Source organism: Nicotiana tomentosiformis, chromosome 10 (genome assembly GCF_000390325.3).
Source record: "Nicotiana tomentosiformis chromosome 10, ASM39032v3, whole genome shotgun sequence".
NCBI classification, from domain to species: domain Eukaryota; kingdom Viridiplantae; phylum Streptophyta; class Magnoliopsida; order Solanales; family Solanaceae; genus Nicotiana; species Nicotiana tomentosiformis.
The window spans coordinates 29,724,063-29,741,171 of NC_090821.1; the positions used below are offsets into that span (position 1 = coordinate 29,724,063).

The 17,109-nt window shown below is 35.5% G+C and overlaps 1 protein-coding gene across 1 annotated transcript; it reads left to right on the forward strand.

Moving 5' to 3' along the window:
* Positions 1-5,532: 5,532 nt before the first annotated feature.
* On the forward strand, positions 5,533-7,620 carry LOC104096823 (mevalonate kinase-like; the record flags this gene model as incomplete). Its single annotated transcript, XM_033656296.2, has 2 exons — positions 5,533-5,998; positions 7,218-7,620. Coding segments are annotated over 2 exons (618 nt in total), but the record flags the coding sequence as incomplete, so codon positions are not given.
* Between the last annotated feature and the right edge of the window lie 9,489 nt (positions 7,621-17,109).

Below are 17,109 nucleotides of genomic sequence, written 5' to 3' on the forward strand. Positions count from 1 at the left end.
ATCCTATATTGATTTTATTTCATGATTCCATACTCGTTTATATCATGAATCCGTGAATTTATGGAAGAAAAATTAAATTTCTCTAAAATCTTCCAAAAACGAGAAATTTAGATTTGAAGGTCCATTTGATATCGGAATTGGACAATTTTTGTATGGTTGAACTCGTATCGGAATGGGTGTTCAGATTTCGCGAGGTTTTCTGGGATTTGAGACGTGGGTCCCACTGTCAAATATTTTAATGAATTTTGGATTTTTATCCGGAAAATTAGCAAATTCATATGGAATTAATTCCTATGATTCGTATTGAGTATATTAAATTGTTTATGAATAGATTTGAAGCTTTTGGAGACAAATTTAAAAGAAAAGGCTGTGGTCGAGTAATTGATTGGAATTTGCAAAGCGAGTTAAGTGTCGTGGTTAACCTTGACTTGAGGGAATAGAACCCTTAAATTATTTGTTATGTGAATTGCATGTGAACGACGTATAGGCGAGGTGACGAGTGTCTATACGTCGTCAAATTAATTGTTTTCCTGCTTCCTTGAAAATTCATAAATTATTTTAAATCATAAATTAATTATTATAATAATATTTTCTCTCCTATTCTTTGTCATATATTAATTCTTGAATTCCTGCATTAATTTTTACATGCTATTTGAAGTATGTATTTTAATTATTATTTGACATTTAGCATATTAAATATTAAACTGCCTATTTTCTCCCTGATTTCTATAATAATTTACTATTTGTCATTGTTTGTTTCATAATTAAATCATAATTATTGTATGCTTGTTGTCTTATAATTTTATATTAATTATTGTATTTATTGGAAAAATTTCTTCTATAAGAATTGATTGAAATGGATATATTGGAAGATCAGGTTGCACGCCACAATAAACTTATTAAAAGTCAATATTGGAGGATCGGGTTGCACGCCGCAACAGACTTATTAAAAAGTCCATATTGGAGGACCGGGTTGCACGCCGCAACAGACTTATTAAAAGTCAATATTGGAGGATCGGATTGCACGTGGTAATAGACTTATTGAAAAGTCAATATTGGGGGATCGGATTGCACGCTGCAACAGATTTATATAAAAGTCTATATATATACTTGATTGAAATAAATATATGACAAACTTGATTAAAAAGAAAATATTAGGAGAGCGGATTGCACGCTGCAACAGAAATAGTTAAAATAATAATGGATTATGACTGCTGAGTTGGCTTCAATTATTATAAATGAGTTGCCTAATTTATTTCTATTATTTGTTGTTGTTATTAATATTACGTACATGTTAATGTAAGTGAACCGTCTTAGCCTCGTCACTACTTCATCGAGGTTAGGCTCAGCACTTATCAGTACATGAGTCGATTGTACTGATACTACACTCTGCACTTCTTGTGCAAATTTTGGAGTTGGTCCTAGCGACGTACCATAGAATTGCTCGGATTTCAGCTACCAGAAGAGACTTGAGATATAACTGCATGGCGTCCGCAGTTTTGAAGTCCCCGTCTATTTTATTTTAGGTGTATGTTTATTTCCAGACAGCTTTATTTTATTCAGACCTTTATTTGTATTTATTCTAGAAGTTCGTACACTTGTGACACCAATTCTGGGATGGTATTTAGACACCGTTATTTTTTTTTGGATTATTTCACTATGTTTCAAACTTGGCTTCCGTTTTTATTTCCTTGATTTTTAATAATTTAAAAATAGTTTAAAAATTTGTTAATATTATTCTAACATTGGCTTGCCTAGCAAGTGAAATGTTAAGCGTCATCACGGTGCGAAGGAGGGAATTTCGGGTCGTGACATCTATTCATTAATATTATGAGCTGTACAAAAGATTATTATCTAATTAAAAGCACATAAGCTAATTGGAAACCCTGAAGCCTTCTTGGCAAGAGAAGATCTGTAGAGAAGGCTCGCTCCTAAATTATATTTCTTTCATTTACCTTTTCTTTCTGCTAATTTCTTTTTTCGTGGTCTCTTTTACTTTTTTCTTAGGAGGGGAATATGGGCAGTTTCCTTCTATTTATCCTAGATCATCAAGTTATCATTACATAACTATGCTCTACTTAGTTGCCTTGATAGCTTTTATTTTTTAATTCAGAAAATACTTAAATCCCTTGAGATGCTTCTTCAATGAATATTTCAGGATCTGGAAACTGCACCACCTGAAAAAGTTTATGTGACAGGAAATATGATCAAGTTCAGAACTGGCGATTTGATATGCCTCAAAACAAACATGCCAATTAAAATGTTGATCACTAACACACAGGTCAGAAGAAATACAAAGGCATTGGTAGTTGGCGTTTCAAAGAGGACCATGAGGCATCCAACCATTATGGCTTTTGTGTTTACTGTAGTTGTGCATTTGCTGGAAGTTGTGCATTTATTGGAAGTTGTGCATTTGTTCGTTTCGTTTGTGTCGTATGAATCATGCCAGAAAGAAAGAAGGGATAGCCTTAACATACCTGAGTCGGTTCTCTTGACAATCCCTCTAATACACGTCAATTGTGATAACATGTAATCGGCAAGATCGGAGTAGGAAAAAATCCGTATAATATTCTTGAGAAAGATTGCACCGTACTCCCTTAGAACCGCAAAATCTCGTTGCTATAACATTATTTAGTCTCGTATGAATTTTGTAGTAAAATTACATTGCTAATATCTAGTCTTTCATGAATGAGTTTGCTGAAGCTTCATCTCTTGAATTAGTAGAGATGAGCAAATCATTTTGGTGAATTTAGAGAAGCCTCACGTTACCAGGATACTAAGAATTCACATTTGAATTCTTGAAGATGCTCATGAGATCTTGTTGAATTGCCATGAAATCATGTTGAATTTGTTGAAGATACTAAAGTTCTCACGTAACCAAGTTAGAGAAGTCATATAAGTGAGTTGAATTTGAAGACTCACGTTACTTTGAATGACTCTTAAGTTTTTGAAATGTCTTATGATGTGGGCTCCACTTTATGTGGTGGCTTAACCACATATCCCACCTACTCAATAATGGCTTAAGAGTCATATATATTGGGGTGGCTTGCTGCCACGCTTATGTTTACCCATTCTTAACCAATTAACCACCAACACCTTAATAATTGTTAATATCCCACTAAAATCAATAATTATCCGATTATTCACATAATTAAGAATTATCTCAACTTACTTAAAATACTACTCACTTTTAACATACTTCATATATTTTACTATCATAGTCATGTGGTACCTTGTATGGTACTAGTCCATAAATAACGGGTATTATAGCTCGGACCATATTTTATCCCAAATTGTCAAATTTCGACTAAACTCATTTTCTTTGACTCGTTTACCCTTTCACCTTCACGAATTTACTCATCATTTATTTGAAATTGCATAATACTTATAATCTCCAAATAATCTTGTCCTTGAACTGATGTCAATTATCTTACGACAAATTCAACGTACAATACTACAGGGTGTAACATCGTCGTAACAAATTACTGCGGAGCGTAACATTGTCGTAATAAATTACTGCAGAGCGTAACATCGTCGTAATAAATTACCGCAGAGCGTAACATCATCGTAATAAATTACTGCGGAGCGTAACATCGACGTGATAATACAAGGCGTAAGAGAACCATAGTAAAAGCCTAGCAATCTTCTTTCGTTCAACGAGAGGAGAAATAAATTTAAGATAAATTGTGTCAAAAGAGTGCATTAGACTTCTGAATATTTTTCCTATAAGCCTCTTTTGTTGAATGAAGGAGTTTTCTCTAATTCTTAAATTGTTACCTGAAACTTATCTCGTTTGTTTTTTTGAAATATATATCTCTGTTCGGGAATGAACTTCATTAAATTACTGATTAGGACTCAAATATCATGCTCAACATATAAAGCATATTTCTTTTTGTTGTTACAGAAGCAATAGGCTTGGATGGACGTGATAGCTTGAAGAAGGAGTACTGGGCTCAAGGTCATTCTTATTTGACTTTGACTCTGCTGGAACTGGCTGGCTTCTGTTTTTGATGGCGCTTCTCTATGGAATCTTGTTCTTACTTCATTCCTAAATAGCTATGCGACATCACAGATCAAGCTTTCCTAGTTATTTATTTCCAAAACGAAACACCCTACCTTTTCTTCGACTATATATCTAGATCTTTATTTAGAGGGTGGTAGCCTTATATCCTTTAGCTTCCACTTACCATTGCTATGAAACACTGCCATACAAATCATTGGATTTTTCACTTTGCTTCATCCTATTTAAACATGATGATTGATGAGGCTGTGGAGCCAAAATATCTTCTTTCTGGGGGAAGGGCAAGCATGTCAAAGATGCTCTTGTCATCATATAAAACTTATTAGCATCCGGGAATAGTAATTGCAAATTTAAGAATATCACTAATCTCTCATAAAAGTAAATGTTGTTTCATTGATTATTTTTTATGTTCTGGCTCACCCAAAAATAGGTACTCCCTCAGTTCAACTTTATGTATTATACTTTTCTTTTTTGTTTGTCCCTAAAAGAATGCCGTACTTCCTTATTTAGAACCAATTTAAATTTAAACTTTCCATTTTATCCTTAATGAGATCATTTATAGCCACACAAAAGTCTAAAACTTGTTTAAGACCATAAATTTAAAAGTCTTTCTTTCTTAAACTATGTGCCCGGTCAAACACTGTCACTTAAATATGGGTGGAGGAAGTAGCTTTTAATTTGCGCAGAGGATAATAATAACTTATCTATCCTTTCTTCTTCTGTATTGGTTTACCAATTTAATTTGTTTAAATAGAAATTTCTCTTTTCTAGTCAGCATGAAATAAGATATACTTCCTCCGTCGCATCTTATGTGATGGTGCTTGATTGAACACGAAATTTAAGAAATAAAGGACTTTCCACATAAGCTAAATATATGCAAGGTATAATTTACCCTTACTAATAACAATTAAATAAAAGTTGGTAAGAGTTCCACATGTCACTTCCTACTTTTCTTTCCTAATAAAATCAGTTTAAATATTGAGTGGATTCTAAGTAAGTCATGTTAGTAAGGGTAAAATGGGGATGTTAATATTATATCGTTTTCAAATACAAAATTTCTTTATTCTTTTGGGGCAAGACTAACAAGAAAAGTCTGTTGCATAGGAATTATTAGGCCTTTTGATCATCAACAAAATTAATAATTAGGTTAGATTATCCTAGCACCTAAGTTTTCTATTCATTAATATGATGAGTTGTACAAAAGATTATTTTCTAATTAAAAGCACATAAGCTAATTGGAAACCCTGAAGCCTTCTTGGCAACAGAAGATCTGTAGAGAAGGCTCGCTCCTAAATTATATTTCTTTCATTTACCTTTTCTTTCTGCTAATTTCCTTTTCCGTGGTCTGTTTTACTTTTTTCTTAGGAGGGGAATATGGGCAGTTTCCTTCTATTTATCCTAGATCATCAAGTTATCATTGCATAACTATGCTCTACTTAGTTGCCTTGGTAGCCTTTATTTTTTAATTCAGAAAATATAAAATACTTAAATACCTTGAGATGCTTCTTTAAAGAATATTTCAAGATCTGGGAACTGCACCACCTGAAAAAGTTTATGTGATAGGAAATACGATCAAGTTCAGAACTGGCGATTTGACATGCCTCAAAACAAACATGCCAATTAAAATGTTGATCACTAACACAAAGGTCAGAAGAAATACAAAGGCGTTGGTAGTTGGCGTCTCAGAGAGGACAATGAGGCATCCAACCGCTATGGCTTCTGTATTTACTGCAGTTGACTCCATCAGCAACGAGTTAGCTACCATCATTCAGTCACCTGTCTCCGATGATCTTGCCATAACTGAGAAGGAAGAGAAGCTGGGAGTGTTGATGGAGATGAACCAAGGATTGCTGCAGTGCATGGGCGTTAGCCATGCCTCTATAGAATCTGTGCTTCGATCGACTCTAAAGTACAAACTATCTTCCAACTTAACTGGAGCTGGTGGTGGAGGCTGTGTTTTGACACTACTACCTACACGTATCCTTTATTTTCTTTTTCTTCTGATAGATGCCCTTCTATTCACATTTTTTCCCTATCATTACTAAAATATTTTTAGTTCTAGATATGCTTTCTCTGTTCAGTGTTGATATTCTCACATCAGATTTTGCTTCTCCTGAAGAATAGCTTTTTATTACATATATTTTACTTCATGCATCTGCTCTCACTGGATTCATAAGAGGGGGCTGCATTGACTGATGTGGTGGAGATGCATTAACTGATCTGTCTACTTTATAGCTTAGTTTTTTCGTCTGTATGTCTAAATAATAATTGAGGGTAATGCAGTTCATATAGAAATATTCTGCTTAGTAGGTTACTGAACACTACACAAATCGGGTAAAATATTTCTAGTGTTTATTAGGAACGTATTTTTATATACCTGTCAAAGCACTGACTTTTCTTATGGCCATTTCAATATGATACTGCTAGATAGTTTTGTTTACCTAGTATAGTTGCGCCAAATTGACAAGACTAACATAGTTCTACAGATAGGAAAAAGTTTGAACCCATTTAATAATTCGAAATCAGGATTGCAATTCCTTGTCTTGACTATAGTAACATCAAGATTATGTACCTTTTACTGTTTATGTATTCTCTCCGTCCCCCACTGTTTCTATCTCTTATATTTTTGAATATTTTTTATTACATCAGGGGAGGAGGAAGGGAAGGGGAAAAGGGGAAGGGATACTATGCAACTGATGGGATTTGAATCCTCCTCCTCAACTGTGGAAGCCAGGAAGCTCATTAAGTGAGATAGCCCTCAACCCCCACTCTTTCTACGCTAGTCTTACTGTTTGTCAAGTTTTTTCCTTTTATTTTCCTGAAACAAGGATATCTAATCTATATTGTTGGGACTCTCGGAAGATGCCGTCGGGTGAGTGTCAGATCCTTCAAGTAGTATATTTTAGGAGGATCCAACACGGGTGCGGCAATATTTTTGGAGAGTTCGAGCAACTTAGTATTTAATGCACTTAAAAGCATTTGATTAGGTGATTGAAATTATATAACTACTCTAGTAAATGGATTTGTGCGGTTGTTCATGCTGTTGTATTCCTCATTTTTCTGTTGTACCAGCCTTTAATATGCATGTGATAAATTTGCTAATATTTCCCATTATATAGAATATTTCGCATAAACAAAAAAAAAATTCCTGCTAAGTTTTGCACATTTCTCTTGTTTCCTTGACAAGAATTTCTAGTGCTATCAGGAACGGTTGTTGATCAGCTGATGGTTGAGTTAGAGACATTCGGATTCCAATGTTTTGTTGCCGGGATTGGTGGAAAAGGTGTAGAAGTTTCATTTAATGCCCCTTTCTTGATCATAACCAGAGGCAATAGTTTGACGTCATGAGATTTGTCTGTGCATTGTTAAACGTTGATATTCATTCTTGTAGTATCTGCTTTAATTTTGTAATTGATACCACAGCAATCGTTGTCTAATTATTGAATTTTGTTAGCCAATAACAACCCAAGAAACATAGAGCCTTGCCCTTGAATTGTTATAATTCAGGTGTTAATCACTTGAAGAAACTGCAGAAAATAATTCATTTCTTTTTTAATGTTTGAGCGGCAAAATTAATAAGATCTGTGGTTTCCAGTGAATGCTCAGTAACAATCTCAATACTGTCAGCGCCTGGTGTTCTTATTATCACAGCAGCAGCAAGTGTGGTTAGACCTCAGGTGGTTAGCACTGATGTGTGTAAGGGCACTCTAACCATTCCAAGTTATAGAATGAGCGTAAAGGATCGAGTAACTAGGATTGCAAGTAATTAAAATTGTGTTCATCCTGAGACTTTCATTTAAGACATTAATGTTGGTTGTTGGTTTTACGTGAAACAACAAAAATTAATTAGGGTAAAAGAAACTAAATTCTGTAGATGCAACTGGATGGAAGCGTTAGGGCATTCATTAACACGTACGCAGTTTGAGTTTGATTTTAACAACACGACAAAAATTTTAAAATGCAATGGTTTCAACAACTAGTTAGTTCTGTTTATTTAGTTTCTGTGTAATTTTGATTCTCTTAAATTCAACGAATCTGTTATGAGGAAGTTTCTGATATGTACTAAGCAAAGGCATGACTTATATTGACCTAAGATTCTAAGTGTTCGATTGATCTATATATATTGCTTCTCTTGCAATACTTGAAAATATACTAGTCCCACGATCTAATTCATGAAAAACATTAACCAGTATCTTAACAAATCTAAAAAATAAACATGATCAATAAAAGAAGCCTAGAATCCATATTAAACCAACTTAAAAAATTGCTCAATTGTTGTCGTTCAAATCTGTAACATGATCTACGTTACTGTCCTTACGTGACCATGTTGTAGCACTACAGGAGGGTGGTCTCATCCCAATTTTTGCCATTTGCGGGCATACTTGATGTTTGGTGCAGTATTGTCCTTTTGCCGCTAGCACAGAGAAGTAATAGAAAGTAACAAGCTATTTTTAATGAAACCTCCTAAATTTAGTGCATATATAACTTAAAAGTAAGTTACCGTAAAATTAAACTGTTTCATATTTGTTACTATGATCCAAGATTTGGATGCAGGTGATACTCCTAGAAAGTAAGGAATTACAAATGCTATTATTCTGCGATTCACTAACCTTATCTTGAACCTTTCTTCTCCTTTTGATCGATGATCTGAATAGTTGAATGTTCTCATCCTTGAGCTGCTGTAGTAGATCAGAGGGAGCAGTATCATGACCCAAACTCCCATCAATGGTCATGATGGCTCCTAACCTCAATTGGCTAGGTAAGCCAACAATCATAATCAACCCAAATTAAACATAGAAAGATATAATAAGTTGTCATAACATAAATATAGTATAATAAGTCTCACAATAATAACCCAAGGGAAAAATACTACAAACAACTCCCAAAACCCGGTACTACAAGTCATGAGCAACTAAATAAAATACAACCGCGTCTCAAACATAATAATACTGTCTAAATCAAACAACAGTAAAATAGATAGGAAGGGGACTCCATAAGTTCCGAAGAAGGAACGACAACTCCCCTGTCATGACCCGAAACACCAACAAAGGTCGTGATGGCGCCTAACCCACTCGCTAGGCAAGCCAATACAATAAAAATCATAATTCTAAAGCAGATTAACTAAATCTTAACAAAATACTCAATACGATAAGAAATACAATAATCTCAAACGGATAACATAGATGAACTATCTAAGGCAGGGTCTAAACACGACCACGACTGATAAACCGCTGTCACAATCATCCCAAACATCTAACAAGAGTATGTAGAATAATCTAATACATTGTCTGTCTGAATAAGATAGATAGACATAAGAGATAAGTAGGGAGGGGGACTACGAGGTCTCCAAGCCCACCTATTGTGTCGGATGAATTCCACTCACACCAACCTCAGAACATGCATGAAATGTGTAGAAGTATAGTATGAATACAAACACGGCACCTAGTAAGTATTAAGTCTTAGCCTCAAAGAAGTAGTGGCGAGGGGTCGACACCAACAGTCAAATAATCAGATTAAAAAATAAATCAACATGAAACTAGGCATGATATCATCAAACAAGTATAAAAGCTCAAAACACAGTTCATACAGAATTTAGGCATGCTTTTACAAATAACAGAGATCACATAAGATATCAGCATCCTAATCTCGAATAAGACATGATGCACGTCAACAATACTTATATCAATTCATTGCATGCGTCTAAATAAACATACATATGTATGCTCATGATCCATTTCTCAACAACTCACAGCACAAATCCATGTGCCTGATACATGCCACGTGTCCAACAATCACCAAAATAATTACGGGCGCCTACACTCACAAGGCCCAAGATAACATGGGTAGTCACCTAACTTCGGAGGAACGAATCCATATCCATGAGTAGATCATTTTATAATAATGATCATTAACCAAATAATCAATACCAATATTCGCTCAAGTACCCCGAGTGCCAAAATCCTCAACTTTCCTCAATAATTACTATCAACTCAATTATCATAAGAGGTGTAATCAACATGCGAAATAAAGTATGATATTATCAATCAAGTTTACCAGTAGAAACATAATAAAGTTGGTATTTAAACATGCTTTCTAAACAAAAGATAGCGCACAACATCAGATACTTCAAATCTTTTACGATCATGATATGAGTCAAATAACAATCAGGTAAAGTAAGGCCACTACATGAGTCTAATCTACCAATGCACGCCCACAATCCCATATGCACTCTCACCGCTCAACTCCATACACCCAATACAGACATAGTGTCCAAATCAATACTAATATGAGTAACATACGCTTTCAGGGCAAAAGTAACATGGGTAATCACCGGACTCCGTAAGGATGGTAACAAATCCAAACATCGTTGCAGCATGCAATGCGATCCATAAATAATAATAGTAATAACATAGTGGCATGCAATCCAATCCACAAATATTCCCGTGGCGACCTCCCACCCGGTCCATACTTAATACCTGTGGTGGCGTGCCACCCGATCCACACATGATAGCCGTGGCGGCATGCCACCTGATCCATACAACATCATCAATAGCCAATATCCGCTTGTAATATCTGTGGTGCCAAAATTCTCATATTTTCACAATATTCAACTCTCAAACTCATTGATATATGTATGAGACAACATAATTAAAAGTACTGAATTAGTAACAAAAATACGGATAAAGCACACAAGGCTAAAAAGATGTCTACGACTAATCATATAATTCGATTCATCTCAACAAATCAATAAGCAATTTCATCGTTCAAAAGTTTTATCATAATATTTAACACGAACGAAATAAACCATTTAACTATCAAGTCATGATGTAATAAGACAAGTATATTACTACGGCTCGATAAAGCAGCTCAAGGTGGCAAAACAATTATTTATGCCCAAATCACAAGTCATAACCTTATGCATGCTTCTAAGCCACAATGACAAGTCATTACGTAGTCATAGAATCAGTAAAACGTTAAATGAGAGTTTCACATAGTCAAAACAAGGCATAATCTTAATCCAAACATTTACCGGATATGTCCAACCTAGCTACGCATATACACTCGTCACCTCGCATATACGTGGCTCCTAAATCGAGCAACAAGTATCAAATAGATCACCTATGGGGAGAATTGCCTCTTACTAATGATAGACAAGAGACTTAGCTCCACTCGGTAGTCTTTGACCTTCCAAAATAGCTTTCCCTTTCAAATCAACCTCCAAAAGAGTTAAATCTAGTCAAATACAACTCAATAACGTCAAACAAAGCTATAAGAATCAATTCCAAACAATAAAGCTTCAATCAAATCACCAAAATTCAACCTGCACCCATATGATCAAAACCCGAATCAAGGAGAATGTTCCAACTACCCATAGCTCCACGAGTCCAAATATGTGATTATATTCTAAAACTAATTTAAAATCGACTCCCAAAACTTCAATTTTCACTCTCTTAAGTTGTAGGAAAACCCCCCAAATTTTCTTCAAATTTCCATATTTTAGGTGTTAGTAATCCTTGTAGATTATTGAAATAATACCAAAAATGAGTAGAAATAGCTCACCCTAAATTCTTGTATGAAAATCTCCTTCAAAATTTGCCCCTCTCCAAGTCTAGGGTTCAAAATGTGAAAGAATTGGCTAAAATCCCAAAATATAACACTTAAGTGTTTTGCCTAGCAATCCCTTTGCGAAAACGGTGACTGCCTTGCCTTCGCGAAGCACAAATAGTCACAACCTCAAAATAACCCTTCGCGAAAGTGAAGTTCCTCCCGCGAACGCGAAGCACCAGCATGCCGAGTGTAACAACTCGACCGATCGTTTTAAGTTTTAGCAATTTTGTTCGGCGGTTTGAGACATTGAGTAGATTCATATGGTGGCATTATGACTTGTGGGTATGGTTGGTTTTGATGTTCGAGAGATTTAGGATCGTTATGGAAAAATGATTCTCAATTTGAAGCTTTAAGTTGGAAGAGTTAACCAAGGTTTAACTTTTGAGTAAACGACCTCGAAATCGTGATTTGATGGTTTCAACAGGTTTGTATAGTTGTTTGGAACTTGGGCATATGTTCAGATTTGAATTGGATATTCCTAGAAGGTTTTGTCTCCATTTGTCTATAGTAGGCTATTTGAAGGACCGGAGAATTCATAAGTTTTACTGGGAGTTGACTTTTGGTGTCGTCGGGCTCAGTTGGTATTCTGGACTTTGGATAGGTTCATTTGGTTGATTGGAACTTGTGCGCAAAGTTTGGTTGTGATCCCTAAGTGCGATTCGGACGTGTTCAGCAAAGTTTATATGTTTGAAACTCAAGAGAAGGGTTTTGATTGTTGATTCTTGGTTTTGATGTTATTAGTGGTGTTTTGAGCATTTTTACAAGTTTTAATAGAGCATATAAACTTGTTAGGTTGATTGTACGAGGCCCCTCGGACCTCGGGTAGTTTTGGGGTGGTTTTGGACCACTTCTAGGACCTTTTGAGCATTTGATAATTGACCACAAGGTTGTGAAACGCTATCGCAGAGGTCTAGTCCGCATTCACGAAAAGCAAAGTGCATTCCCGTGCTTGTGAATCACGATCGTGGATGGAGGGGTCACGATCGCCTAGAAGGAAATTTCTGTTATCAGTGGCTCGACTTCAGGAGCTTATGTCTTGCAATCTATAAGGAATTTGGGGATGATCCAAAAATGAAAGTTTTAGCCCTTTGAGTCTAGTGTTAAAAATAATAAACCGTTTGTCATTTAAAACTTTGTACAGAGATTTATGGCCATTATAGAAAAGGATATCTATGCAAAAGAAAGAAAGAATTTGTACATCGCCCATCGCGAGGCTTCTTGGTCGTGATCGTGATGAAGAAAATGATGATGGACTTTTTACATCACTCCATTAACATCAACTGAAGATCCAACAATATATTCCTAACTCTAAGCCACATAGCATCCCAAACGATAATCAAGCATTCCTATTCCTCTTCATTCCAAGCAAACTCATTTCCGTCATATTCAAACTTTCTAATTATAGAAACCACCATCTCAAACGAATACAAAGACTTAGCCTTCTACCGAGGTGAACCACTCGATCTCTTCCGCTCATACTCGAACTGCTTAACAATTTAACTGCCGCAATATATCCAGTAATGCCCTATTTTCCGCCGCCAATAATGCCGCCCCACATCACGATCCATCTTCGTAGCACCCGAATAATTAGGATTCCTTCAACTCTAAGCCTTCTCAAGGATCATCTCTCTTGAACCATCAACACTGGAAACACCGATTCGACTCTGAAATCGCCACATACCGCCATCTCTGACAACCACTTCTTAGGTACCATTTCACAACACCTAGCCTTGAAGAAAACTAATGAAGACCATCACACTGACGATTATGTATGCGTTAAAACAAGGATGACATCACCACAACACAAATAAGAATCCCAGCAAGTTCAAAATATTCGATCTCGCTACCCCCGTCAACCAAAGACTGAACATCCATAGTCCAATCGCCTCTCCTCCACTAGGATTGAATGCCGAACATCTAAACCATGAACTGAATAATCCTCCTCTCGAGTCATTCACTGCCTCGACACATATTTAGGCTCCCTACCATTTACACCAGCATTGCGTGATAACAATGCTTGAACATCACAATACACTGTGCATAGCCTCGAACTGTTGTACAAAATAAGGTCAACATAAAGATTGTTCTCAAATAGGCTATCTATTCACCAGTGCGGTATAACTGTCGCGCCCCCTTTTCTCTCGAAAGTGGGTTTCGACATGTGACAACTCTTTAAAATGGGTATTAAAAGAGAAGAGTCTCCACCTAAGACCGGGTAAGGGCTCAGATTACCTCGAAGATAAGGTATTAGGCACTATTCGAGGTCCACAACTATGGATCCCGACCTAAATTCACGCTATGTGGGATTATTGGATTATAATTGTCCTATGTGATCATGTAAGTGAAGGAAGATAGGGAATTTAAAAGTTTTATTACGATGTAAACAAGTGTAAAGAAAGTCACACATGGAATTAAACTATATATATAAATGATCAATATAAGTCTTTAGAGGTTACAATATACAACTTAACTATTCTAAGTTCAAAGAAATAAGGCGCAAACAATAAACACATAAAGGAGGGGGGAGGGGTCCAAAGTTTTTTAGCCTAAATGATCACCCCGTGCAACATAAATAATACTTCGCAACTCCCTTTGGGTAGGGAGTTGCTCATATTATTCAGCGGGCACATACTATCATCTCCTGCTACCTAATTACTATGTTAAAATTATTTACCTAAAGCGCTCTAATTCAATTCTAAATCGTGTCCTATGCGTGCACTACCCGTCCCATGCCTATGATCCAGGAGGCGTTGGACCTACTATTTGGGTGGCTCTAGACTTTACTTAGGGTGCTCAATAATGATAAAACTAGGCGCACATTCAAAACATATAGGACTACACATAAAGACAATAAAAATGGCTCAAGTTAGCCTCCACACATAAGCAACAAAATCACGCGGCAGATTTTGCATTAGGTAGTAGACAGTTTCAGAATTAAGGCGTATTAGAGTCGTTAAATCCTATAGACATGGCTTCTATGTGATTCTAGTTTTAAGCGTCCTACAGGCCACTTCAGACTATTGAATTTATAGATCACAAGTATTGTAAAACCTATAGACAAGATCTCTAAGTTGTTTGCGCAATGGGGCAGTAAAACTGTTTGAAAGCTCAGAATTACCAGCGTTTGATTTTATAGACATGCTTTTTAAGCAAGTAGCAGTACCCTATAGGAGGCAGGTTCTCTAATAGTTGGTATTTAAACACAGATTCATCATGCATATCCCTATAGACATGTTATCTAGGCGGGCAGTATAAAAAGAGCAACAGAATCAATCGATTGATTAATTAGTTAAAGCCATATAGACATGGTATCTAGAGGAGCATTAGCAAAGACATGTATTATTGCATCCTATAGGCATGCTATCTAGTAATCATATTGCAATTACACAACTAAGCAAGTAGTTATTCGATTCCTATATGCATGCTGTCTAATAGCGCATAGAAGTAGACATGGAAGCAGGTAAAGCAATTACTCTAACCAACATGCTTTTGGATAGTGTAAATGTATTAGACAAGTTAAGTGAAGTGTGTGAGGCATGATTTCTATTAGTGTGCAGAATTAAAGCACGTAAACCAAATAGCAGGCAAAGTAAATAAATCCTATGGACAGGTTTTCTATCCATTTAGGCCAAAATTAAAATATACCCCATTTCACTAACTCCCCAGTTGTTTGTTTACAAATTATATAGGCCCAGATAATGAGTACAAATACAAATATTACACAAGGAATAACTACAGGCCCAAATGAAAATAACCCAGTACTGCTTAGGCCTTCAACAAGCTTTCTTTCACACAAATAGCAGGCCCAGATCCAAATGCATTTCAAATAGGAGAGTATGTCCATTTGCACAGCCCAAGGCCATACATGAACTCATACTAAGCTCAACAAATATAGATTGACCACTTAACCAAATAAGTTAATGAACCACACATGAAAATCAACTAAACATCCCTGAAGCAATACCTCATAGAGACATGATTGTGTGACATTTAGCATGATTCATAAACACATTGGCATTTTAGAAGCAAGAGTGACAAGATTAATTAAGCAAAGAACATGAGACTAGGAGAATCAATAGGCTTAATTTCAACATGGCAAATTTGACATGGCAAACTAACAACATAGGTTAAATCATTAAGCAGGTGAGAACATGATAAAGATAGACATTTACACTACAATGCTATGAGGGACATCAAACCCATTAGATGGCCGAGGATCCAAATTCAAGCACAAAACGGCTAGTAAAACTCAAAATTTTTAAATCCTTCAAATCAAGCCGTAAAATTCAAGCTATCATGAGTGCCCAATCTTCCGCCTTGCCGTATCGTCATAATGCGATACTGTGGCAATTCCTGCGAGTACCGCTTCCTCAAATCATCTCTCCATAACTACATGAGGCCTGATCCTCTTTAAGCCCGAGGTATGTAAGCAATTCAAAGCCAGAATTAGGCCCTAATCTCCCCAAAATAATTCCTAGAATCTTCCTTAACTCCCAATCCTACATCTCATAATTGTCATGCCACTCCTGCAATGCATGCCTAAAGTCGGGATAAAATTGGCTTTGGTTCAATTTCTTTGCCCGAAAACTCTTTCATCATCTCCGGTAAAAGAGGGGCAGCTGTTGAAGGCCAATTTTGACCCTCCCTTTTAAAATTTATTTATTTATACTTAAAATTTTACAATAAATATTTTAAAAGTATTTTCTAGTAATAAATACTTATTTCTACAAATTACTAAATTATTAGTTTAGAAATTAATCACCTAGCACTAATATTATGTAAATACAAATATATTTACTATTTTAAGATTATTAAAATAACTTTTATATATATATATATATATATATATATATATATATATATATATATATATATATATATATATATATATATATATATATCACATAGGCCTTATAATTAATTTCACGAATCACTCCTTAATTTCTAGTTAATTAGACTACTATGTTAATAATTTAAATTAACGCTAAAATAAAGTATTCATAAACAATTAATTACAGTAGTTAGTAATGTATATAATCATTATAATTTTATAATATTTTATTGAAAATTATTAAGCTTATTTAATTTAATTATAAAGGGGATCAAAAGAGGCTAAATGTTATAATTGTAATTCTCAACTAAACACAAATTGGCCCACAATTTTTTATGCCACTTTCTCTTTAAATTAAAAGCACCCAGTAGAGTTAATCTTAGCCGTTAGATCACAAGGATCCAACACCCACCAAAATTCTCCATAAAATCATTTAAACCCCAAAATGTCAGGACTGTTGATCTCAAATATCAACGGTTCAGATCCCATCTCCCTAACTTAAACCTAGAGACAGTCCCCCCCTCCCCCCAATCTCTTAAACCCTAGAATCATTTCCCAATCTATGCAAGGTCACAAATCTTGACCCAGAATCATCACTTAGGCTTCCCTATCTGTGATTCTCGTCGTCGCTTTTCCATTTCATCATAGA